At 37.7% G+C, this 27220-nt stretch overlaps 1 protein-coding gene and 1 long non-coding RNA gene across 2 annotated transcripts in view; one reads left to right on the top strand and one right to left on the bottom strand.

Moving 5' to 3' along the window:
• The window catches only part of Thada (THADA armadillo repeat containing), a 318367-nt gene that overhangs the window by 153574 nt on the left and 137573 nt on the right, over nt 1–27220 (bottom strand). Inside the window, exons 27-28 of the mRNA XM_046425124.2 lie at nt 18986–19075; nt 17709–17840 (exon numbers count right to left, since the gene is read on the bottom strand). Of these exons, the coding sequence (XP_046281080.2) occupies nt 17709–17840; nt 18986–19075 (222 nt within the window). The remainder of the gene's footprint in view (nt 1–17708; nt 17841–18985; nt 19076–27220) is intronic.
• Nucleotides 16905–24125, top strand: LOC124079549 (uncharacterized). The gene is made up of 4 exons (XR_006847392.2): nt 16905–17012; nt 17192–17364; nt 19366–19432; nt 21399–24125. It is a non-coding gene; the product is annotated as an uncharacterized LOC124079549 (long non-coding RNA).

Below are 27220 nucleotides of genomic sequence, written 5' to 3'. Positions count from 1 at the left end.
ACCTTCAAGTCTTTTCCTGGATTGTGACCATGCCTTAATGTATTAATTTCATGGTGACTATATTTTAAGATGGGGCACATTGAAATGCAGAGTACTGGTCACATTCTCCAAAATGTCCACATGATAAGATTTTAGCTATGTATAGTTTGAGACATTTACTAGAAAAAAAAAATCACCGTTAATTCTCACTCCTAATTTTAACAGTCAAGAGATATTTTACATTGCATTTTAAGTATAAGTTAGCATTCCACAGTCTTCACCCAAAGTATACATACAAATATCAACAGAAGCAAAAAAATCATTAAGTGACATTCTGTATTTCCATTTGTGTCCAATCAACTAATAAATTCAGCCTTAATGCACTATCATCTTACTCCCTAGCTCTCCTCTATGCCTATCAGAAATAAAATAAAGTCAGTGCAAAATGTATGAGTCATTATTCTTCAGTCATACCAAGGCCATAACCTTTAACCTAAGATTACAAATAAAGTGCTATGTGTGAAATTCAATACTGTTTAACTTTTGGGTGTTGAGGTCTAATAAATATAACATTTCGGAAGAAAATTAAAACATTCTGGATCAATTCCATTCATTTTCATGATTTCCTCAGTAGATTTCTATGGCTTTGACTAAGTTTGCTAGTGTGCAGATCCGGGATAAACTGATGAAGTTTGGCATCATTTAGTTTATAATCTGTATCACCAGTTAGTACAAGGCACAGAAATGTTCACTCCCCTACGCACTTCAAAGTACTTCATTTATTATCTAAACAGTTATTCTGACAAAAACCATTAGTCAAGAAGAAAGTAAAGATATCTTATTTTTTAAAAGACGCAACTTTCACACCAGACTGCTTTAACCACCCATGCTATTTCTGGCAAAGTTTTTATTTCCTAAAGAATACATCCCCTGTCGCCATTCCAATTTTTTCTTACCTATGAGAAGGCCAGGGCTTGTTTTTAATTAGTTTTCACTCAAACTGAGCTTTTATATATTTCAAGATTTACCTTAACTTTTCCCTAAGTCCCTCATTTTTCTAGCCTCTTCTAAGGAAATACTAAATTTAAATATGAGCAAGCGCCTGCAAAAATCAAGTTGACTTTATCAGCTAACTTCAAGTGATGACAGGGATGAACCAGAAGACATGCACACAAGGTAAAAACAAGACACTTTTTACATTGGAGCTCTGAGCGAGGGCTTTTGGAGTTAATAAGAACTAAGTTCCATGATTTAGAATGAGGTATATTCTCTTATTCGCTTTTTCTTTCTTTTATTATTCAAATTCGTACTGCAAGTATATTACCAGATAACATGCTTGTAGGATTTTGTCTTATGAAAAAACACAATGCTCTGGTCTTCAGAAGCCCACATCACCAGTGAGCTGAGAGGGTGGGTTGAATTATGTCCATAGTCTTGTTAGTAAAGATGGGTTGGGCTGCAGACCAAACCGAATAAGACAACATGAGGTCAGATATGAACTTGTTTAGTAAAGAAACATAACTTTGTCAACCATTTTAGCCATTTTTAGGAGTACAGTTCAGTGGCATCAAGTATATTTACTAAAACTACCAAGTAGTTTTACTTTAGATTCAACTGGACTCCGGCCTCAATGTCTAGATATACAGTCAATCACTGGTTGATGCTCATGGCTTCACAGAGATAAATGCCATTCTATTTCCAGGTAACCTCCTCAATATTCAGAGCCAGAGCTCAATCAGCACAGTAGAGTTGTCTACTGAGGTGAGGAATAGGCTGCCCAAACCAAGCATTTGTCTATTTCCTTCCAGATGGAAGATAGAAACTTTGATCTTCTCTTCCTTGCCATTAAGCAAAGAAGGAACCCACTATTCCCTGACCTTTGGGAGTTTTGCAAACTTCAGACTGCAGTTCAGAACACAGACAAGAAACTGTCCAAGAAAAACATGCCCCAAATGAACAGGATATAAACAAAGCTGTAACGAGGTAATTAATGGTAGGGACTTGACTCCCTTCACTTTGCTTCTCTGATAACAATCTGGCATTTTATCAGCAGCGTCTTTTATCTGGAAGGATTCACTGTGTTCTGCTGCCTGGAACTATTCTGGGAGGGGACAAAGACACGCTTTCATCTTGGAAAGGAAATGGAACTACATCTAGAAGGGGTAAGGAAGAGTCAAAGCCGTAAAAAGACCTCCAAGTCTTTCTTTGCCAGAAGGGAGAGGTAAATGGAAAATAGGATGCCCTGTTTCCCTGAAAGCACAGAAGCAAGTTCTAATGGGAAAGAAGTCACAGAGTCCTCAGCCAGGCCACAAGAGTGATGACTCTGTGCTTCCTGCCTTTGTTCCAATTCTGCACCTTCTCCCCATTGTCATCTAATTATCTTTCTTTCAAAACCAAAGAAACTTAAACTAATTTATATCATGGCATAAGTGACTAATAATAACATAAAAGTCATTTACCTCCCATTGTGATGTCCATTTTCTTAGAAGGGATGAAATCCAAATACTAAAAGAATAAAAGTCTACCTGAGTCTTCAAGACCTGGTTTAAGACGAAGGCTGCATCTGAGATATCTGGGTGGGGAGAGGGCACTGCCTAAGATTTCTCAAGTCATTTCACACAGGTTGTTACTACATTGGGCAGGGTGTGTGATAAAGCTGGCCCTGGTCAATGACTAGAGTGGGTTTGATCTGGCCCCTCGAATGGTTTCACTTCTAAGGGAAAAGGGAACTGCTATGGGAGAATTCATTTATAGTAAAGAATGACCCCTGGTTTCCCCTCCAAAACATGGCCTCTCCACTTAAATCTCATAATAAGCAGCCATGGATTGGTTATGGAAGAACTTGGGATAAATAGGGCTTTGAATTCCCTATCCTATTTAGGCCTCAGGAATATTTATTCAAGGTTGAGCCAGGGTATCTGGCCAATTCCAAACCCACAGCCTGGGGTTTCTAAACCAGAGTGTGGATTGCCCAGTGACACTAGTTCCCTTCTGTCAGGCTGAGTAGCAATCCTGTGGAGTCGCCTATGTTCATACTCAGGGCCCTGGTGACAATTCACAGTGCTTCAGGTAAGGAGTAGGGCATAAAGAAGTGGCTCTGCTGGCTGGCTTTCAACAGGGAGTTCTATCAGGACATGGTATTCTAAGGCTGCCACTTTAGAGATGTGTTCAACCAGGTAGCAGAATGCTGATCCTTCTCTAGTCTTTCTCCTATGTCCAGTTTCAATCTCCTATGAATTAAATTCTTAAATATCTTAAATCATGTAGTTTTTAAGAAAAGGTTAAAGAAAATAATTGTATCATATTAATTATATAACACTGAAGCTTAGCAAGAAAACCTGTTTCTCTTCACTAGATTTATACAAGTTATAGTAAGTATAAATGAATTCTACCTTTTGTTTAATCTACACCGAAGTGGAGCTGCACCTTCAACTCTCGTTTCACAGGAAAGAAGGATTCTTTGGGGAAAAATAAATAAATAAGTAGCCCGGCAAGAAACAAACTAATACTACTCACCCATCACCCACACAGACAGCTCAAGGGACTCCCTTGATTCGTGTTTGAAAATAGTTTCAGGCCACTGCTTTGAAAATTATTTCTTTTCTGTGTGACACATCCTTCAGTAACAATTCAGCTTTTCCTTGGCTACCTAGATATATTTCCATAGTTTGTGCCAAAACAGATGACTTCTTCCTGTACAGTTCTAATAATCAAAAAGGAGCAGATTTATTTATAGAGCAGCACCTTTCATACAAATATATACTTTATTAATGCTCTCACTTTATATACTGAGCAGGAAAATCTCACTAATGGGGTCATGCCTAATTTTGATTCTGAGGCTGAACTACAGTTTCCCTATGGGGGCTGGGGTAGTGGCTCAGTAGTAGAGTGCTTGCCTAGTGTGAGGCCCTGGGTTCGATCCTCAGCACCACATAAAAACAAAAGCATTGTGTCCATCTACAACTATATGTATATGATATTTATATAGATACATAAAGTTTTCCTATGGGTCTAAGAGTTTTCATCTACAGCTGAGAGAAATCTTTGATTTCTTGGAGCTGGTAGTCGGGGCACAAATGGCCTAGCCAAGTGTTTTCCCTGCTGCCAAAAGCCTCAGAGTAGCCTATCTCGCCCTCAGTGTGCCCTCACCTCAGGTTGGTGAAGGAGGGAAGTGGGACTAAGCACAAGGAAAACTCAAAACTAAGGAACCAAAGGAGGTTTTAATCACTTCATAGACCTTACGGTCAGCCAAATGCTCCTGTCATGTATCTGTCAGAGCAGTTCCCCAAAGTTACTACCTGCAATTTGGAGTAACATTAGTAATTTAAACACATCACTGATTCAGATTTGAGTTTTTCCAAATCAGTTCAGAATTACCATATAAGAAAACATGGGCAATTTTAAAAACTTTCATTGATAGCCTTGTGATTCTATTTTCTTTCTAAGAGAATAAAAACAGGGATGATCAGAAAGGTTACTGTATGTGAAAGTACTTTGTAAATTTCAAATTCTACATAAATTTTTGTTACTATTGTTTTTTTCTTTCCTTTTAGCAACTCTGGAGATTCTCAAAAATTATGTAAGATTTCAACAGTGGAAACTTAACATGACACACTGAAGACAGATAGGAAACATTTTCTAATGGTTTAAAAGGTATGCATAAATAGCAACCCACAAATAATCTCATTAAGATTTTATGCTTCTTAGCCTCAAGCCACATTTTCTATTTACTAAGACACTTAGAACTGCAATGACCCATGATTTCCTATACTAAGGAAATTTTCTTTTGTAAGAAATTCTCAGTTATTTCTCAACAATCTCAGAACTTCAGTTAAGCCAGTTTTATTTAGCAACCTGTCACAACCACTTGGACCTAACTGCAACTTTTTCTTCTTTTTCTGTGGATTTCAGATTAGAAAAAGAGACCACTGCCAATGCAATGCCCAAGGGGGCAAGTATTTCAAGAAAGCAAAGTCTAAATATTTGTTATTTAAAACCACAGGTTAACTCTGGCACGTGGAGAACTAGCTTGTCTTACATCACAGAGCATCATGGATAGCTAGTAGAAGGACTTGCTATGGGGTGAGGAGTTAGGATAGCCAAGACAATGGCAGATGGGTTCTGGAGTCAGATCACCTGGATTCAAATCCATGCCTTATCACTTACCAGCAGACTGAGGTAGAGCACATTTCTAAATTTTCTTCTGCCCAGCCTTCGCCCTCCCTCAATAATAATAACAATGATAATAAGCTCACAGTGACTTTTGTGATGATTAAATGAGTTAGTATGTGTAAGGTTCTAAAACAGTGCCTGGCCCATGGTAAACATTTGCTAATTGTTATCATTAATCACTAATTAGGATGAAAAAAATCAGAGTACAAAAGATAGGGACAAGAAGTGTCACAGCACCTCATGACAGAACCCTGGGTCTGACTCAACACTGCATTTTTCTAGTGCCTGACACTTTGATGTTCCCAATAAATATCTGTTGAGTGAGTGACTCACAGTCCCTGACTCCTTCGACAGTCATTTTTTTTACTGTGAACACATTAGATTTATTCCTTCTGGACTCTTGAGTGTCATCTGTTTTTTTCTATCTCCAAAGAAAGTTACCAACGCCTGCCACTTGCTACCTCAAACTGATGATAATCAATATAAGAAAAAAAAATCATTTCACACTCCCTAAAGGGCTTTGGGAAGAAAGTGATATATATATTTTTAAAGACAAATGCTCCTTTGTTATTGAGTTGGCAGGAGGGCTGGGGATGTAGCTCAGTGGTAGAGTGCCCCTGAGAGGTATAGTGCCTAGCAGGCATCAGGCCTGGGTTCCATTCCCAGCACTAGAGGGACAAAAAAAATGAAGAAGAGAAAGAAGAAGGTGGAGGAAGAGAAGGAAAGAAAAGAAAACCGAGCAAGCATGAACAGTCAGTTATGGTGGAGAAGCCTCTGTGAGTCCAGATTCCATCATTTTCTTTGGAGAAGGGAACTTCTGGCCAGGTGGATGGAGTGTGATGTCAGACATTACATGTGACGAGGAGAGGACTGGATGTTCAGCCCTCAGTGTGCCAAGGTAACTGAAACTGCTAACTTATGGGTGCCTGTGGCACAGGCAGAAGAAGCTGTTCAATAGGTGGTACATCACTATAACCCCAGTGATTTGGGAGACTGAGGTAATAGGATTTCAAGTTTGAGGCCAGCCTCAGCAACTTTGTAAGACCCTAAGCAACTCAGTGAGATCCTGTCTCCAATAAATAAATAGATAAACAAACAAACAAATAAATAAAATAAAATAAATAAAAGGGCTGGGGATGTGGTTCGGTGGTAGAGTACCCCTGGTTTAATTCCCAGTTGGTGGGGGGCGGGGGGTGGGCAAGCTTCATTTGATTCTATGAGTCCCAGATCTAGAATTGACTTATCAGTGTAGGTGTGTGGCAACTCCAGAGTGCATAAGAGAGAAAAAGAAGTGGGCTGAGGGCAGGACAAAGAGGTGCATCAATGTCTGAAAGGCAACAGGAGGAAGCAGAAAGAAGTGGCCAGAGAAGGTCACTGAGGAAAGAGTATCATATGAAAGGAAGTTTGCAATAGTGTCAACTCCAGATACAAACCAAAAAAGATGACTGCAAAGCATCCAATGGCTTTTTTAACTAGGAGGTCACTACAATTTCACCTTTCTAGATACAGTTTCAGCTCAGTGGTAGAAGGAGTTGGCTGCAGTAGTCTGAGGAATGACTAGGAGGGGAGGAAGTAGGAGCCTATGAGCACAGAACTTTTTCCAACATCTGACCACAGAAGATGGACTGCAGACCTCTCTTCTCTTTCAAACAAGAGATGAGACCCAGGATGTTAGACAAGGGTACAGAACAGGCCCTCAGTAAATATATTTAATGGTGATGAAGAATGGTCACAAATTCAAGTGAGATGAGAACACATGGTAAAACAAATGCTTATTAATGCTGTGTCCATTTACTCTTGTTCTCTCTTTCATAAGAGGGACCCATCCAATTTCATATATATTTTACATATTTTCATTTCACATAGTCATGCAATAGTGCAAACATTCTCCAATGCCAATAAATAAACTTCTTGATCATAAACATAAAAAAAGAGAACATATACTATAAAAAAGAGGATGTCTGTAACTGGCTTGGAGGGAGACAAGCAGCAGAATGTCTCAATGTTCCAGGTGAGTGAGAAAAATAAGCTAAGGAGGAACAAGCAAAAGCATGCAGGTCACAATGCATCTAGTCCAGCCAATGTGACTAATGAAGCTTGTTTTAACTAGATTATAAATTCAGGAGTCCCTGCTTAGCTGAGGTTTTGCTTTCTGCACTTTCAGTTACCCATGGCCCAAAAATACTACGTGGAAAATTCCAGGAATAAACAACTGATACGTTTTAGTTTGTGTACCATTTTGAATAGCATGAATAAATCTCATGCGACCCTGCTCTGTTCCACCAGAGACGTGAGTCAGCCCTTTGTGCAGCATATCCACACTATAGATACTACCCACCTGTGAACAGCCAGCCACCTCACTTATCAGACTGACCATGGCAGTAATGAGTGCTTGTGTTCAAGTCATAACAACAGTGATGCTCACAATTCAGATATGCCCAAGATAAGCTGTAAGGTGCTTCCTAAAAAGTGGAAGTTCTCAATAAGGAAAGAGAATAATCAGGTTGGTGGTAAGATTTATGATAAGAACAAATGAAGTAGTCCCTGTGAAACTGTAAAGAGAGAAAAAAGAAATTCATGATAGTTTTTCTGCCACAATTCAAGTTACAGCTATAGTGTGTGGTATTATAGTAACAAACATAGTATACGTAGGACCTGGTACTTTATAGTTTCAGGCACCAGTGGGGGTTTTGAACTTGTCCCCTGAGAATGAGGCTGGGCAGGAGGGTCTACTATAGTCTAGTAAGAGTCAAGACTCAGAAGCAGAGTAGAAAAAACTATGCCAGTCAGGGAAAGATAACCAAAACATACTATAATGTTATTTTTACATGTCTTCATTTGAGGCCTACTATAATTAATCTTTGCCTGCCTATTTATTCCCTAATTCATATTCTGTTTGAAAAGGAAAATATACATATATACTTCTGGACCTAAAATGATCCTTACTACATAGGATAAAAAAACTGCATATTGTCAGCATTTGGAACTTGGTACTGTGAAATCCTTAAGTTAGAATTTAAAATGCCTGCTGAGCACCTTGTCTACTATTTTTGAGAAAATATTTATGGCCAAGAAAATGACAGTTCCTTATGGAAAAAATATTGCTAAAGCATTTAAAAATTTTAATATTACTAAATTTAAACTTTCCCCCATTACTATTCAGTATTCCCACAAGAGTAAAATGCCATCTTTGGGGCAAATACTGTTCTTATTCCATATCAATGGTTTCTCCTGTTAAACAACAAGCCATTTATTTTGTGAGTTTCTTGGGTCACCCATGGTTCAAGTGGAAGCAAAGCTCTTTATGATGACTTCCAAGTTATGAATCATAAAGCTCTATCACAATCTTCCCCTTGTTGGGCCCCACTGTCTGCAGAGTGCATGGCCTGACTTTGTTCTCACATGAAATCACCATGAGTGACTTCTAAAAGTCCTCGAGATGGCAAGCTGAATTTCCTTTTTTTTCCCTGCTCTGCTACTTGAGGAAGCTTTCTGGACTTTCTGGAACCCACTAAGCCTTATCCTTAGGATAGATATCCTATAAGGAAGTGGTTAATATACATGGTCAGGCCTATAGGCTGTTGTTCTATCTCACCAGCTAGACTGGATACTCTTTTGAGGATGAAGACCTTTTTCTTTACTTAGCATTTTGCCCAAGACCTAACACCACTAAGTACACAAGGAATGTTTAGCCAACAATCAACTGATTGGATTCTAACTTTTAGAGTGAATGGCAGCAATAGGCCACAGATTATCATCATTGTCAGAAATTTCACCTAAGAATGAGATTGTTTGCAGATCAAATCACTTGTTCTAACATGACCTGAATTGGCCTGTTAAAGTAACAGATAACATTTAAGAAAAGCTGGTCCCTACAAGTTTTGTTTTTCTAGCTTGCTTTGTCAATGCATTCCATAAGAGGTGAACTCCTCATTCCTCTTGCTCAAAGACATACTTAGAAAAAGGTCTTAAAGAGATATGGCATCAGAGATGAAATTGGCTGGGCCCTCTCTAGGAACCGAGAGGGAAAAAAAAAAAATTGGTGTCAGACAACAGAGTATATTTTTATGCAAACAGCCATAGAATACAAAAAACATGATTTCATTTCACATGCTGAATCTCAGCTACTGCTACATGGAATTCAGAAGGCCACAAGCACAGCTCTCCAAATAAAAACTAGGCACAGCCACAGTAAGGAGGCAGAGTAGGCAGTTGCCCAGTGTGATTCCACCAACACTGGGAAAGAACCTTCCAAACGCTGCTTCTATGTCTTCTTTATTTAAGTCCTAAAATGCCATCACCAGAGTCTCATGGCTTTATTTCAAATATATGTCCCTGTGATACAATCAGCCTCAAAGAAACTAACACTGGGGTCATTGACATGTCTGTGGGGGAAAAAAAAAAAGAGTGGGCACAATTTAGTCTATAGGCAAAGAGGAAAAGTGAGCAACTGAAAACCCCTTGAGCAGAAATGAACATCTGCACTTTGACATCTGGCCCAAAGCCTGGCCTGGTGTCACACAGTCACACTACTTAAACCAAGAGGTCAGGGTTTCCAGACTGATGAGGTAGCAGGTTCCTTCTTTACCAACAACTCTTAGCAAATGAGGATGGTGTAGGGAGACTCATTCCCTGTACCCTGTTTCCCTAAGCCTCCTGGAACTCAGTGGTAACCACAGGAAGGGTGGAGTCTGGGAATTCTATGCTGGGTGGAGGAGGATATTCTACATTAACAGTACTGGGAAAGCCCTATTCTTGGGTGTTTCTACTTTTGTAATGGGCAAGGCTTGAGGACTCTGCTACTCTCTCTGCAGGTATCTCCGTTCAAAAAGTTCCTCTGGTAAGTTTGGACCACAAAGAGTTATCTATTTCACTCAATTCAGAAAAGCATCTCTAACTTCTCAAAGACTCAGATGTTTCTTATGCTTCTCAGAAAACAAATGTGGCTTAAGCCAACATCTGGAATAGAGAAAAATATAGCAACCACAAAAAAAAAAAAAAAAGATAATTAAATTAATAAGGAATGCTTTTCAGACATAACATCACATAGGCCAAAAAAATGTTTTCAGAACAAAGTTATAGAAGTTATTTAGAAGCTAAATTTAGGTGAATTAATTCCTGGAGGGCACCATTTAGGAGCAGATCACCAAACCTTGCAGGCCACGTTAAAAACTGCATCCCTTTCTTTGGGAAACTGAAGATCCATTTAAAAATCTGCAAATATGCATCAGAAGTTTAAAGGAAGATTCTATCATGTAATTCACTGCCCATTTAGAATCTACTAAATTCCGAGTGGTTCCACTGTTTTGAAATAAGACATCCCAAATAGATGCCTTGGATGGTCATCTAACCCAAATACAGACACACTGCAGAAATCCTTCAGAAAACATTCTCAACGTATGATCAGTTTTCCTCAAACACTATGGACAGCTCAGCATTAGGAAAATTTTTATGTCCTTGATGGAGAAGGCTGACTTTCACAGAACTCTTCTTTATATTAAAAGCTGAAATCTCCAACTATTTTATCGAGAAGGAAAAAAAAAGAAAAAGAAAGAAAGAAAGAAATTGTGTGCCTTCTGCCATATGGCAGCCCCTCAAGTATGTAAAGACAATCACCACGTTGCCTCTAAGTCTTCTCCATTCTAATGATTTCCAGATGTTTAGCTTCCTCCTTATGTTGGTCACCTCCCCTGGATAAATATTAGTTTATCAATGACCCTTCTAAAATGGGGATCCCAGAACAGAATAATATGGGGTTTAGTTTAAGCAACAGAGTTCAGGGGGATTATTGCCTCTGCTATCAAAAAGTGGCAATTGTCACACTACAGTTGTCACAGGTCACAAGGAAATCCCATTCCACAAGACTTTTTTGTTGTTTACTTTTCATAAAAATTTCTATGAAGCCAGATATCCCTCATTTTGCATGTGTATGATTTTTAATTGAAAAAATCAGAATATGATACATATCTCTATTAAATGTTATCTTGATAGTCTCAGCCCATCAATCTAAAGCTATTTTGAATATTACTTTTCAATTATGGACTATATCAGACATATAAACAAACAAACAAAAACAACACATCACAAATTAAATGGAAACTAGAGTATATGGCTTCTCAATTGAACCCTTCCCCTCCAGCCACACAGAGGTAACAGCCACACAGAGGTAACAGCCACAAGGCTGAATTTGTGTTTGTTATGCCTATGCTTGAAAACTATTTTGAATTTCTATTCCCTTGCCTGTAATGTTTACTTCACACACAAATTTGATAAACATGCAATCTAGTCTGTTTTCATTTAAGTAAATCAAATATTAAATAAAGCTGCACTGTCTATATCCACCAGCCTAGTAATCCCATTAACAATGAGGTGACTCAGGCATGACTTATTCTTAGGGAATCCTTACTAGTTCTCAGCAAGTGATACATTTAATGATCCAGTCTGATATCAACACAACTGGTTTGGTCATTAATAAAATATTTCCCTTGCTAGTGAAAAATCCTTCTGTAGGCCCCAGGCATAACATTCCCATCCTACACTTCCCTCAAATTACTGACATGATTCTGGGCTCACCGGCACCTCATTTATCTGGGTACAGGCATATGGTCTCACTCATAGGCCACAATGTCTCTTTTCTAGCAGTTTACCTATATCTGGCTTCAGGAGTTTCTAGTTTATTAGCAGAGACATGCCAAAGCAGGATAAAAAAGTCTGTTCTCAGATTTTGAATGTTCCCAACACAAAGAAACATAAGGTGGTGGATACGCCACTTACCCTGATCTGATTATTAACTCTGTATACATGTATACATGTATTGAAAGGATACACTGTTGCTCTACGTAAATTACATATACACATTTATCAACTGAATATTGAAGAAATATTTTTAAGGAAGTGCCCTCTCTCTCCATTATACTATCAACCCCTTCCTCTCTCTAAAATTTTTCTTAATAAGCAAACTTAGGAGCACTATTTCATAAGCAGAATTATTTATTCCCATCACACAGATATATAGCCTGAAGCACACGGGGCTCTCCTGCATGAGTCTTCCATTCAAGCTACATTAATCTGAGAGGATTTTCCCACCTGTTTTGGCTTACTTATAATTCTATGATTTTGAACAGAAAAAATACCCCCTCTCCTACTCTTATCAATCCAGGCTTCTCTCATATGGCTCTAAAACATGCAGCAGGGGACAGAAAGATGGGCTTCCACAGGAGTCCCTAAAAAGCAATCAGGGGAGAGAAGTTTACAGTCCAGGAAGGTCTCAGGTCACAGGCTCATGAGGCCAGAGCAGACCTAGGTAACAACCAGGCCAATATCTTAATTTGACAGAAAAGGAAACAGGGTCAAAGAGGGGAAGTCACAATATAAACAAAATGTCAGAGCTTATATTAGAACATAATACTCCTCAAAAGCCAGTTAAAATATGAAACTTATCAGAGCCTCTTTTCTACATAACTAGTAACCAGTGGGATACAAAATGTGGCTCTAATATAGTAGGACTAGGAATCCCTTGTGTACTTCAGAGATACACAACTGCTCAGACAAAAAGTCACAATTTCAAAATTTGATTCATTTTTACGTGACTCTGTCTAGCTCTGCATCCAAACCTGAACGAAGTATAGAAAGGTACCACAACCCACAAAAAAAACATAGAAACCCCACAACTATTTCTGTGTGCAAAGAGATTAAGATTTACTTGGAGAGACTAAGCACTGAGCATGACAGCACGTTACAGTTGTGATGAATGGCAAGAAAAGAGGTTTAATGACAAAGGCTATAGAGGAAGGGAGGTGATCCGGAGCTGAGATGGACAGAAAATGAGAACTTTTCTGACTTCCAGCTCAGCAGTGCTGTAGCCACTCTCTGCTTCTTTATTTCTCTGTAAAACAAATCTTGTCCTTTATTTATCTACAAGGATGCTGGGAATATGGCCGATAGAAATGTGATGTGCAATCTTGAAGAAGAGTTTCCAGTGTTATAATCACAAATAGAAGAAGTCAGCTACTGTCTCCTGCAAAAGCCCCAACCCACTACCGTGGAAAATGAGCTGGGTAAGGACTAAAGTGATAATCCCTGAATTATATAACTTTCAAAGAAAACAAAACAAGAGTCAATATTATTTCCCAATGACACAAGCTTAAAAGAATCAACTCTTTTTTTTTGGGGGGGGGGGGGAGAGGGTTGTAATCTTGCAGAGGTTTTTTTTTTTTTTTTTAACCATACGATTCATTTTTTTTTTAGTCATACATGACAGCAGAATGTAATTTGACATATAATACATACATGGAATGTACATACATCAATCATAATGTCTATTCTATTCTGCTGCCCTTCCTATCCCCCCTACTCCTCCCCTCCTCTCCCATCCTTTCTCTCAATTTTTATATTCCCACCTTCCTCTCTTATAAGATTGGTATGATCCAAAGGTTCCATGAAATATTTTTAAAATACATAAAACATGTATTTTTCCATTCTTTGTCAGCTAGATTTTCATACTTCATCTAAACAAGTTTCTACTACATAGGTCCCTATAGGTAATTCCTATACCATGTGTTTAAGACTGTATTGCTATTTGTACTTTAGTATTTATCAGAAAAAGAGTAGATTTCACTGAAAACTTCTTTAAGAGAACAATGACTAAAATGGATTGGGAAAAAGAGGTGCTGAAAGTCATTTGTAATGAAAATAAGCCCAAAGGTGTAGTGCTGAGGGTGGGAGGGAAGACCTTTTAAAAGCACCCACAAAAACAAATGAAAGGCAACGACAGAGTTTCTCCACAGATATTAATCAGATGCTGCAATTTCAGTTTTCAGCAACAGAGCCACTTTCCCAACTGCCCCGCTCCCTCAAACAGATCACCAGGCTGTTGCAGAGAATAAAGAGCTTTGTCCAAGTGTCACAACTAGTAAATGGCAGAACCTGGACAGAACCCAGTCTTTTGAGTCCTGGGTCTTTGCTCTGTTCAAGACTCCAGGAGCCTAGGTTTGGGGCATATGTGGTTTCTTACAGTTCTTCAAGGGAAACTTGAAACTTGCCTGTGAAAAGGAATTCAAAGATGCATGTCAGGAGACTTTTTAGTCTCTGAAAAGACTTCTAGTGTCTAGAAAGCCCCAGACAGTGGGCACTAGTGAGCTGTGTCACAAAGCCAGTCACATTTCCTTTGAAAACATGAATTACTATGCTCTGTGGTATTTCAACTGAAGGGTGAATAGTTCTAAATCGGCGTTATCATATTAATATGGTAAAGGACTGCGGACCTGGATCCAGCAAAACATCAGGCACATAAAATACACTGGATTAAAGAAAATTTGTAAACAAGATGTTGGGATTAATATTATTATTTCTGTCCTAAGATGTTGCAACAATTATAACTGTGTGCACGCACACACACACGCAACTAGAAAATCCAAACCAGAGATTTTTAAGATTTCAGTCAACAACAACAAAAACCTTAAGCTTGGATATATTCTTAAATGTGGAACAAAGGACTAAAAATACAAATGGTATTTAGCAATGCAGAGAGGATAGAAATAGCAGGTAAGCATACATAAATCAAGGGAAATAAAAGCTGTTGTTAGGCTTTTAATCGTCTTTGCATTGTAGGATTCACTTTAGTATGGTCAAAGCAACTGTGCAACTCCCACTAGCCAAAAATTTTCTCTTTAGCTAGATTCAGAGTATCCTTGGGTCTAATGAGAGCTCTTCCAAGTACTTATGTTCCCATTAATGATGCTATTAAGATAAAACACCACCTATTTCCTATGTGTACATCCATATTTTCAGCAGCTACCCCAAATCAAAACTGCCCAGTCTTCACCAGAACCACAAACATTGCTTTGGAATAATAGGATTCACAATCAATCTTTTACATTCTTAATGAGTAATGTTCTCCGAGGTCATTAAATCAAATGTATGCAGTTTTATCAAATTTGCTATTTTTTTAAAGATCCACTTATAGTTCATCTCCCCAGTGTGAACATTTTGGGGTAGCACAGGTTGTTGCTATAGCAAATTGATGCTACTCAGAACTGGGTATTCTAATTTTAATCTAGGCTCCTTCCATTTACCACAGTAGATGGTCAAGGGACAAGAGTGTATTTGGCCATGGACCACCATCCCACAGATGTGTGTCTGATTACATATGGCTGATCAACCCAATCAACTAACCTTTAGTACTGGAAAAGCAAAATGAGGCACAATCCCACCAATGGATACACCCTGAAAACGACCTGTATTCAGATGCAGTGACTGGGGACATAGTCTTCAGTCTCTCTTCATTGCATAATATTCAAGCCTCACAGGCACATTCAATGTGGCTTAAGTGCATGGCAACTCAAAAGGGAGCTGGTTATTTTGGTGTAATAGAAAGAGTACATATAATACTCCTGACAAAGCCCTGCACTCTTGGGTTCAAATTTCAACTCTGCAACTGGCTCACTCTCTGAACCTCAATTTCCTCGATGGGAAAAACAGGAGTGAAAACTCCTCCTCTAGAAGTCATGGTAAACAAAATGCCCAGTGCCTGGCAAAAAAAAAAAAAAAAAAAGCAGGCTTTTTTCTAATGACCTCTCTGCTCAGAATACATCTTTGCTTATTCTACACTCTTGAGTCAAAATCTACTTTTATAAAACTCCTTAATTAGCCTAACCAAGTACATCCAAGTGTGACCCTACTCCTGTCTAATTTATTAAATGTCTCCATATACATGACTCTGATGATGTTTAATATCCCAAATGTAATCTTGCTACTCAAAGTGTGGTCCTTAGACCAGCAGTCTCATATTACCCGGAAGTCTGTTTGAAAGGCAGATTTTCAGGCCCATCCCAGACTCTACTGAATCAGAATTCATGAGATTCCCAAGTGGTATCTTTATAACTTAAAATTTGAGAAACATTGCTTTATGACACACGTACCCTCAATGAATCCCAGCCTACTGACCAACTAAGGAATCCACTGCAGAGCTTCTCCTCTGGTGGTGCACTATAAATCTGTATTCAGGCAGAAAGCAACTATTGACTACAACATTTTCATCAGGACAATATGATTAAAAACTTCTTACTTTGTGTCTTTTTAGTTTTTTTTTTAAAGAAACACACTAAGTACAGTAGCTCCAAAGTAGTATTTAAATTTTCTATATTAATGCAATTTTGTTGTATATAATATTTGCTTTGAAGATAATAAGTAGTATGTGCATTCTGATTATATGTAAACAAATAAGTTTAGAAAGATATTTTTAATGCAGTAATTTCTGGCTTCCAGGATCCAACACATCATAGTCTGATAGTAAAAAAAACAAAAAAAAAACAAAAAAAAACTCCTGCAAACAATGTTTTCAACACAGACTGATTACCAAGTTCTATGGCATATTTTTGTTTCTAATGTACACTGGGATTCTCTGCCTTTCCCCCTTACATTACCTTTCTAAAACTATATCTTGGTTTTTTTTTTTCCCCCAGATAGTCATAAAAGGGAACTTGAAAGTAAAACTGACCACCCAAATTCCTAAAATGAATCACCAAATGCTAGATGAGGGAGACTGGTAACTTAGTGTATCAGGAAACAAAACCAGCTTGAGTGAGTCATCTCTGTGATCAAAGATAACAGAGCCACAGCCAGGGCTTGTTGGAAACAAATGGCCACAGCAATCACACGTCAGAATCTCATGTTTAATGGTTTCTCACATTAAACTGCGTAAGTCAGCTCTGTGAAACCGGAAGTGGAACCCAGAGCACCACATAAATAATAAACACACTCTCTTGAGTTTGGTATTCTTATCCTTCTGCTCCAAGTCTATTTCAATTTTCAGTGGATACAATAAAATGAAGTTGCCGTTTTGTCAAGAAGTAAGCAGAAAGGTAAAAGTTAACCAGTACTATAGGCTTCCAGAGTGTTTCTCAAGAAAATGTGAATACTTTTTGAAGGCCTGCTTATTGTGGTGTTTAATCTAAAATGAAAACTGGGGCCACGGGCTCCAGAAGCAGGAAAGCCTGTTTCTGAATTCCATGCATATTCTATGTTCATGTTTCTTTTTCAGGCACTCCAAGCTTGAAGGAGATGAGTGGGAACTTGTACTACATGGCATTGCCATCAACAAGCCACCCCTGCATGCCCTAGCACATTCCTCCAAGTGAAGAGCCAGGTGTCCTGATGTCCTCTTGAACTGCTGAACAGGGGCTATATGCCAGGAGCAAGTCTGCACCATGCTGGGTGAGCTCAACATAGGGATAATGCAAACACCAGGCTATGTTTTTCAAAAGAGGTACCTTGTATCAGTACCACACACCCATTACCAGGCAGGTCTCCAAGGAAAACACTACTTACACAGTGGGTGCACCCATGAGAGAAGAATCTTCCGCTGAAACACTGGAGGGGAGTCTGGGGCAGGGGCAATAAGCCTCCTGCTCCTGTCTATACCAGATCCCTCCCAAGGTAAAAAATAAACTAATTAATTAACATCTCTTATTATATAATAATTTCTGAAATAAAAACAAACTAAAATATTCTCACAAAATTCCCATGACCACCCCCACTATTTCCACGTAGGATGATACCTCATAATGAAGGGAACAAAAGGTGCCATGCTGAGAGCAGAAGAGGTGCCATCCATCGGGGAGGGGTACAGTCTCTCCAGCACCAAAAGTAACAGGAACATGCTTGGGTGACGGTCTAATTGCCCCAGATCACTGGAAAAAAAAAAAAAGTGGTTGTACACAAAAGATCTGAACTTTAAGAATTGAGGCACTATTTTCAAACACTTTCTCATTAAGTAATTAATTCTGTATATGAAGTGAGACTCTTTTGAGTTTTCCTTTTTTTTTTTTTTTCACTTTTTTCTCCATTCATTTCATATCTTCCTAGTATTCATCAAAAGGGAAAAAACTCCAGGAAAAATCAGGGATTGGGCTTTTGCACATGATTTTCTTCTCAAATTCAGTCATTTGCTTAAGCAGAGTCTACTACTCTGAGTATGAAATGTGAAACTTTTGGTGTCCAAATATATTTAAGGCATGAACATACTAGGGCCAAAGTCTGTCTGCACAAACTACTAATATGAGGAAATATATCATAAACAGAAGAAAAACTCATTGATATAATTTTATTTTCCTATTACAGACTATTCACATATATTCACACGATATGCAAACACCCCTGGCAGAATACAATGGCACATGTTCTAATGTCCATACTAAAAATACCACTACCAGTGATAGGGTGTGGTTGAAAGGGCAACAATGAACTTCTCTGTCTGCCCTGATGAGACTGGAAGCCCTCTTTTTTGGGGGGGTCTGGGGGGTGGTACTAGGGGTTGAACTCAGGGGCACTGGACCACCGAGCCACATCCCCAGCCCTGTTTTGTATGTTATTTAAAGGCAGGGTCTCACTGAGTTGCTTAGCACCTCACTTTTGCTAAGGCTGGCTTTGAACTCGAAATCCTCCTGCCTCAGCCTCCTAAGCTGCTAGGATTATAGGCCTGTACCACCGCACCTGGCAGAAAATAACTCGTAACAGAAGAAATCATCATGGGCTTCTGAAAAACTAGTTTCTATGTAACACTGAAAGAGGATTCAATTTAACAAAATTTGACATTAAACAGGGTTTTTAAAATATCAATCAAATATAAAAACAGGATTTTACATAACTTTTCAGGTACAAATCTACTATCGAGAGCCAGGCAACATGATATAATTATTTAAAAAATACCATTTTTTAAAAAACTGTCATTTATAAGGAAAAAGTTCATTAAAAATTATTGCCTAGGAGAAAAATCTTGATTAATTAAGTACTTCACCCCCTAATTTTACTTTGCCGCACCCTTTCATCTTTTTACCTGTCCACTGTACTGGCTACAGCTTCCAGCTGTTTGAGAAGGAAGGGATAGAGTTCTGGGAAACGAGAGAAAAACTCTCTGCCTGTCATTCTGTGGAGAAAGAAAAAAGATCAATTACTATCATGTATTTCCCCTGATCCATTCCCCTCACATACACTTTAAAGAACAATAACAAAGGTCATTTGTTTGTATGTGGTGTTTGGATATTTAATGCAAGTTAAAAATAAAACCTATAGCAACTTAAATTTAACAGAAATGATACATATAATTTTGACTTTGGACATGTCTGGATTTGTGGACTTCTAACTCCAAATTAAGATTACATTTATTTATTTATTTATTTGAGAGAGAGAGAGAATTTTTTAATATTCATTTTTCAGTTATCGGCGGACACATCTTTCTTTGTATGTGGTGTTGAGGATCGAACCCGGGCCGCACGCATGCCAGGTGAGCGCGCTACCACTTGAGCCACATCCCCAGCCCAGATTACATATATTTATGAAAATTTGATACTACGTCTGTCAGGAAGAAATATTTAACATGTGAAAATGCCAAGTTTGAGCAATTGATTTGGACTATGTGTACAGTCAAAAATCTGATTGATGCTGACTCAGCTTTGGTGATAAGGGTAGGTTCTAGAACAAGGTTTCCCAACCTTGGTACCAATCATTTTAGACCAAATAACTATGTTTTGGTGGGCAGTGGGGGGCAATATCCTGTGCACCGCAGGATATTTATGTCCTGTGCCCTGCAGCCTCTGTGGTCTCTACCAAATAGATGCCAATAGCATGACACTCCTCCTTCCAATCATGACAATCAAAATATTTCCAGACATTGCCAAATGTAGTCAGTGAAATAAAATGGTCCCTGACTGAATGGCAATTATCAAGAATATAAGTAACAATACATGTTGGTGAAGATATAGAGAAAAAGGTACACTCATACATTGCTTGTGGCACTGCAAATTGGTGCAACCACTATGAAAAACAGTATGGAGATTCCTCAGAAAACTTATAGTGGAACCACCATTTGACCCAGTCATCCCACTCCTCAGCATATATCCAAAAGACTTAAAATCAGCATACCATAGTGACACAGCCATATCAATGTTTACAGAAGCTCAATTTATAATAGCTAAGCTATGGAACCAACCTAGGTGTCCTTCAACAGATGAATGGATAAAGAAAATGTGTTATATATACACAATGGAATATTAGTCATAAAGAAGAATGAAATTATGGCATTTGCTGGTAAATGGATAGAAATGGATATTATCATGCTAAGTGAAATAAGCCAATTCACCCAAACCAAATATCAAATGTTCTCTCTGATATATAGATGCTGGCTAACAGTATTCAAGATTTTTGTCCATTTTAAAAACAGGTTGCTTCTTTCCTTTCTTATATAGTCATAAATATGCACTGCATATACTTTCTCCTAGTTTGTAGTTTGCTAACTTATTTTCTTCCTAAAATCTTTTGATAAGCAGAGGTTTTTAGATATTTGGTAAAGATATTCTTTTCCTCCCTTTATGTCTCATATTTTTCATGGCCTAAAAAATCTCTGCCTACTTCAAAGTAAAACATTTTTTGTTTTCTTCTAGAAGCCTTATGGTTTTAGCTTTTATGTTGAGGTCTACGATCCATCTAAAATTAACTTTTGTGTATAGGGTGACAGAGAAGTCAGGTTCTTTTTTTTTTTTCCCCCTGCACTGGTATATCATGTTTTTAAGGAGATGTTCCTCAAACAGGAGAGGTGTGCTGTGCTCATGGCTTAAAAGATTTAATATTATAAAGATGAAATTCTCCCCAAGTTGATTATAAAGACAATGCAATTCCAATAAAAACAGTAATGGGTATGTGTGTGTGTGTGTGTGTGTGTATGTATGTGTGTGTGTGTGTGTGTGTGTGTGTGTGTGAGAGAGAGAGAGAGAGAGAGAGAGAGAGAGAGAGAGAGAGAGAGAGAGAGATCTAACAAAAGCAGATTCCAAAATTAATATAGACACACCAAGGGATAAGAATTAAGCAAAGATAATTTTAAAGAACAAGGTTGGAAGACTCACCAATCAGATAGCCAGAAATATTAGAAAAGTTTAGTAATTAGGACAGTGTGGGGACAATTATGAAGCCAATAAAAAAGGATCAAGAGCACAAGGACAGACACACACACGAAAACTTGATTAACGGAAAAGCTGATACTGCAGATTATAGAAAAGTATGGTATGGTAATAGATTATCTAACAAAATTAAAATTGGATCCTGCCCTCTTACTATATATAAAATTAAATTCCATTGAATTGAAGACTCAAAAACAGCCATAAAGTAAAATAACAAATAATAAATAAAGTTTTTTCCCTATTTTGGAAATTTATGGCTCTGTCCTGATTATTCCTGGCCTGCTTCTTTTTTTCCAGTAAGGACATCCTGAGACAGCCTAGTTGGTACATCCTCTGCATACTCTAGCCACAGGGTATCCAGAAGACTCAAACTTCATTCTGTTCAACCATCTGAATTCTCCCGAGGCTGAGTTCTGTATCATAAGATAATAACCACTTTTTTGAGTACGCTGCTGATTCATTCCTTGATCCTTTGGTGGCCCTTGTGGGATAAAGTGGAGTTTTATAAAAGTTTCTTGCCCCTCTTGTACCTGACCATTCCAGACAAAAAGCCTTGCAGTAGAGAATGATGGGGGAAAGGTGAAGCTATGAAGTGGGGCAGTTGATTCTCTGGAGGTAGAGGGAGAACAACTTTGACACCTGGGAGGAGAACATCCCTGACCCTAGAAGATACAACAGAAGGAAGAATGCCAATGTTCTGTGTCATTTGAAACTGCTACAGGAGAAAAAAAAATCAGTTTCCAAAAAGAGGAAAAGCAGAAAACAGACATCGTGGAAGAAAAATTTTAAACAGAAGCAGCAAAAAGAAGCATCCTCTATAAAGTCAACTGTGTCACACCATATAAATTCCTTGCTGGATTTAGAGTAGCAGGTACAGACGCAGACTGTAATGAGAAGAAAGTGTAGGGTTCTCATGCATATAACTCAGAACACAAAACAGAAACTCTGTAGCTGGCACTTATACCTATATTATGCAATCAGGAATAATAAATCTCTCTTAATTTTTTTTAGTTGTAGTTGGACATAATACCTTTATATTATTTTATTTATTTATTTTTATGTGGTGCTAAGGATCAAACCCGAGCCTCACACGTGCTAGGCGAGCACCTTAAAGCTGAGCCACAACCCTAGACCATAAATATCTTTAATAATTAAAAAAAAAAAATAAGAAAGAAACTGCCCCTACAGCCTTCCTCACCTAGGAAAATGCTCTGCTATGTCTCTCCCAAACTGTTGTGACCACTTTAAATTCACCTGCTGGGTCTGTCATCCTCCATCTGCTCACAATTTGACTTCCTTTCCCCTTAACCTTACTGAAAAATCTATCAAAAACTGTACATAATGGCCCTGCCTCCAATGGCTGACCCTTCTATGCAAAACACCTGTCAAAAACTCCGGATGTCTTCCCCTTTTCTGAGGCCACCACTCAAGCACTGTCTGAGGGAGGTGAATGCCTCTCAGCTGGTGGTATAACAAAACAAGTTAGACATACCACTTACAAGCAGTATCTCCAAATCTAAAGACTAGAATTAATTACTTGGACTCACTTATAAACTCTAAAGTTTTTTGTTGTTAGAGCTTGTTGTTAGGTAATGTTGGAAGGATCCTGGAGAGCTCCAAAAAGTCCAAATGCTATCTTTTATAGGGGCATCATGCGTGTCCTGGGATTGTATTTCTTTTTTGAAAGCAGGCATTAACTTGCCTCACTCCTCAAAATATGCATCTTAGGCGCAGTTGTAAAAGACTTTCAAATGTTTAAGGGAATGCCACCAGTTGATCATGTAGCCCTCCAATGATTGTGAAGATGACTTCAAAACAAGGCCATGCTGGTTATTCACAGAAGCTTCCTAAAGATATATAAGTCACTCAATTTTTACACATACTACTATGAGAGTCCTCCAATTAAAAAACATGTTTTTTTTAAAATTAAAAAAACAACATATTTGTCATCTGACTTCAACTGAAGTCTTCATTGTACCTCAGCTGAGGTCACTCAGGTTTGCTTCAAATCATGAACAGGGTTCTCATGGATGAAAAACTGTCCTTGACTTTCAATTTACAGGTTAAGACAAACCCTGTGCAATCAGTAATACATTTTAAGCTATCTGGATTAATGCCTTGGGCTAAGTGGAAAGGTCAATACAGAAAATTCAAGAGAAAACCAAAGACTCTGTTGGCTTATTAAATTTGTGCAACTGATTGGATCTGAGATGCCGGTGGGCATGGTTGATGTTATACTGAAAGTTATACTTATCCTGCTGCTTGGAGCCCTGTTGACAGTAACCTAAACTAAATGTTGTATGAGATAAAATGAATGGGCTTAGTCCCAATTTGTCAGTCAAATTAATCAAAAGAGCTGACAGCATGACGTACTCATGGGAAAATTCTGCAAAAATCAAGATAGTATAGAAATGAGGGATGGATAAAATTGAGAGAAAATTCTCCTTACTACACATCTTGAAAAGTAAGGCAATGGCTACTTATGTTTTGGACTCTATTCAAGGATGTTTATGTAATGAATAGCCTTAGGAGACAGAATATCTCCATCTGGAGCAAAGGGCAGACATGTATACTACCCATTATAAAAGATTTTGGTTCCTTAACGCTGAGATCCACTCCTATGATGCAACCTACTGAGCATACAGGTATTTTCTGTCTCTCTTCATACTTCCTGTGGTTACTGGAGTTCAGGACACTAACATAAAATTGCTGACCATATGGTTACTAGAGGCTGCTAAGACAGCAACTTAATATTATGAAAGTTAAAATGAAGAAAATTAGTAATAAAAGCATTTTCCTACATTCCCTAAAAACCCTGCATTATATACGAACAAGTAATTGATGAAAAATAGTTCCTTTATAAAAGAATTCTGCCAGGTGCAGTGGCCCATTCCTATATTCCCAGCAACTAAGGCAGGATTTCAATTCCAAAGCCAGCCTGGACAACTTAGTGAGATTCTCAAAAAAAAAAAAAAAAATGAAAAAGGTCTACAGAAGTAGATCAGTGGTAGAGCACCCAGTACTGGGAGGGTATGGGTAAAGGGGCATCCAGCTAATAAATGTTGAAAGAAAATACAATTATACAATCATCATTTTACAACACCTGATAAAAGAAAAAAAAAAACAAACAAACTAATGAGTCTAGGCAGAGATTACTGATGGACACTAAAACTATTAAGTGAAAGAATTTTGTAAAAAGATCAAGATGACACAATCTGCAATAAATCCACTGATCAACCTCAGCATTACTAAAAATGCCATATGCATCTAAAGAGTTCATGAATTAGGAAGCACACATACTATCTATAAAATATTTTGGGTACAGTGGTGCACATCTGTAATCTAGCTGCTCCTGAGGCTGAGAAAGAAAGATCTATAAGTTCAAGGCCATCCTCAGCAATTTATTAAGACCCTGTCTCAAAATAAAAATTTTAAAAAGGCTGGGGATATAGTTTAGTGGTAGAATGCCTCTGAGTTCAAACCCCAGTACAGTGAAGAAAAGAAAAAAAATTTTTAAAGACTAAAAGCGATGTGTGGAAGTTGCTTTGGTTCCTCCTCAACCCAATAAATCAACTGTAAAAAGATATTCATAGAATAAAAGGGAAATTTTGAATATTAAGGAATTATTAACTTTGTTAGGCATGATCATAGGACGGTGGTGTTTCTTCTTAAACTTCTTGATCACTCATTAATACATAATGAGCAAATTTACAGGAAAAAAAATGACATGGATCTGCAATCTCCTTTATGGGAAGGTAAGAAACGGGGGAAATAAGATTGGTAAAATGTTGCTAACTGCTGAAGCCAAGTGATGAGTATATAAGGGTCAATTATACTACTCTCTTCATTTTTACATATGTTGAAAATTCTCATAATAAAACTGTTTTTAATTAAAAATAAAAGTCAAGTCACAATTAAGGAGATAATTTATAATAAATGTATCTAAGAGTTACATAATCAATACCCAAAATATATAAAGAACTTTAGGGAATCAATAAGCAAAAGATGAACTCAATGTAAAGATGGACATACCTATCGAAATCACAACTCACAGAAGGATCTCTAAGTGCACTTGCCCAATAGAAACTCTTCATATACAACTAAAAAAGTCAGTGGACATGTCCTCTTGAGGAATCAATTATTAATGTCTAAGGGAATAAGCCACTTCTTAGTTGCCTGGTATCTCTTGATTGAGACAGAAAAATAAGCAATTGTACATGTGTAGATCATATGATTCTAGCATTTTGATTAAGAAAGTGTCCTGATAGGTAACTAGCTCTGTTGACCACAATACTGCCATGAAAAAGGGCTGCAGAACTACTATTGAAGATTGAAGTCATTAAAACAACTAACTCAACTAAAACAGTTGAATTAAAGCTAACTATCCCAAATAGTAAATTAGTTCATTCAGATACGTTATCAAATATTTACCAACTAGTTTATCTTGGAAGATATATATATAAAGAAGGTATATTACTCAAAGATAAACATTTGGTGGATATTTTAATTATTTTAGAAGCTAAGTACGATTTTGACTAAATTTTTTCAAAAGTACACAGTTGTATCTCAGTATTCATGGTGGGTAGGTTTATTTCAGGACCCCCACAGATCCCAAATGCATAGATGCCTTATATAAAATGGCATAGTATTTGCATATATCTCATGTACATCTTTCTGTATTCTTTAATTCATTTCTAGATGATTAATAATACCTCATACAATATAAATGTTATGTAAATAGTTGTTACACTGTATTGTTTAGGGGCTAATAGGAAGAAAAAGCCTGAACATGTTCAGCACAGATGCATTTTTCCCCAAAATATTTTCATTCCATCCTTGGTTGAATACATGAATGCAGAACTTGTATATACAGAGAACCGACTATATACTGTTAAAATCATTGTCACCATGCTAGATGGCATAGGACTTTCAAGAATTAACTAGGCACTTATCAGTGTTTAAGGAAAACCAAAATTATTTTCTAAAGTGAATTTTAACTTTACCTGAGCACTCTGAAAACATAGGAGGTGTTCTTCAAGACTACCATTCTTAGGTTCCTCCATCCTGTAAGAAAATGTTGACCCTATTTCTGGTTCGGCTCACTTGAAGGACCAGGATTCCATTTTACTACAAACAAAAGAGCTGAGCTCTGTGTGCTTGCCAGGGAGCATCATCTCAACTCTGCATTTGCCAAAAGCTCCTAAAGACTTGGCTAAATATTTACATACTGTGCCTGAAAGATATGTAATATTAACAATTCTTGTGTATTATCAAAAGCCCCAAGAGGTAGAGGACAGGGGGATATTATTATCTAAGGGACTTAATTCAAACTTCACTCATCTATAACTTTCAAATCCAAAAGTCTACAGCACCTTAAATACAGAGCTTAGAATGATAATCTGCTAATAACAGATACCAAATTACAATGGCTACATTCGCTTTTATGGCCACACTGAGTGCAAAGTCACTACTTACAATAGTGCTTCTTTGTGGACGTAGTTCAAAGGTTTGGGGTGTCTATGAATCTGCTTTTTTTTTTTTTGTACAAGGAATTAAAACCTGGGAAGATTACCACCAAGGGACATTCCCATCCCCTTTTTATTTTGAGATAAGGTATCACTGTTATTGAGGCTGTCTGCAAACTTGCAATCTTCCTGCCTTATCCTCCCAGAGAAGCTGGAATTATAGGCAGTGTGACCATACCTGGATACAGGTCTGTAATACAGTCTTACTTTAAAAGGCTAAGATCATGGTACCATTTTAGGTCATATATGAATCTTTCTCCTCTGAATCCTAACTGTTGTTTTTCACTTGCTACTTAATTAAAATTATCATTAAATTGTAATTTTCTCACAAAGGTAGCAAATATTTTTAAAAGCACCTACAAGCTTCCTATTGAGCACTGTGCTAGATCCTATGGGAGATAACTAACAATATAAGATAGTTACTGCTCTTGGAGCTTAAAATCTGTTTAGAAAACAAGATATATATGTCAGGGTCAAATGAATGATGTTTATAATAAGAGTTCAGAGTTGGAAAACATATCATTGGGGGTGAAAAGGTTAGGGAAAGTTTTGTGGGAAAGAGGGAAAACAAGATGAGCCTTGAAATACTAGTAA

Source organism: Marmota monax, unplaced genomic scaffold (genome assembly GCF_021218885.2).
Source record: "Marmota monax isolate L192 unplaced genomic scaffold, Marmota_monax_Labrador192_F-V1.1 WCK01_AAM20220418_F8-fsc00015, whole genome shotgun sequence".
Lineage (NCBI taxonomy): Eukaryota > Metazoa > Chordata > Mammalia > Rodentia > Sciuridae > Marmota > Marmota monax.
The sequence above is the reverse complement of the archived record's forward strand: the minus strand, read 5'-3'. Positions and strand labels throughout refer to the sequence as shown.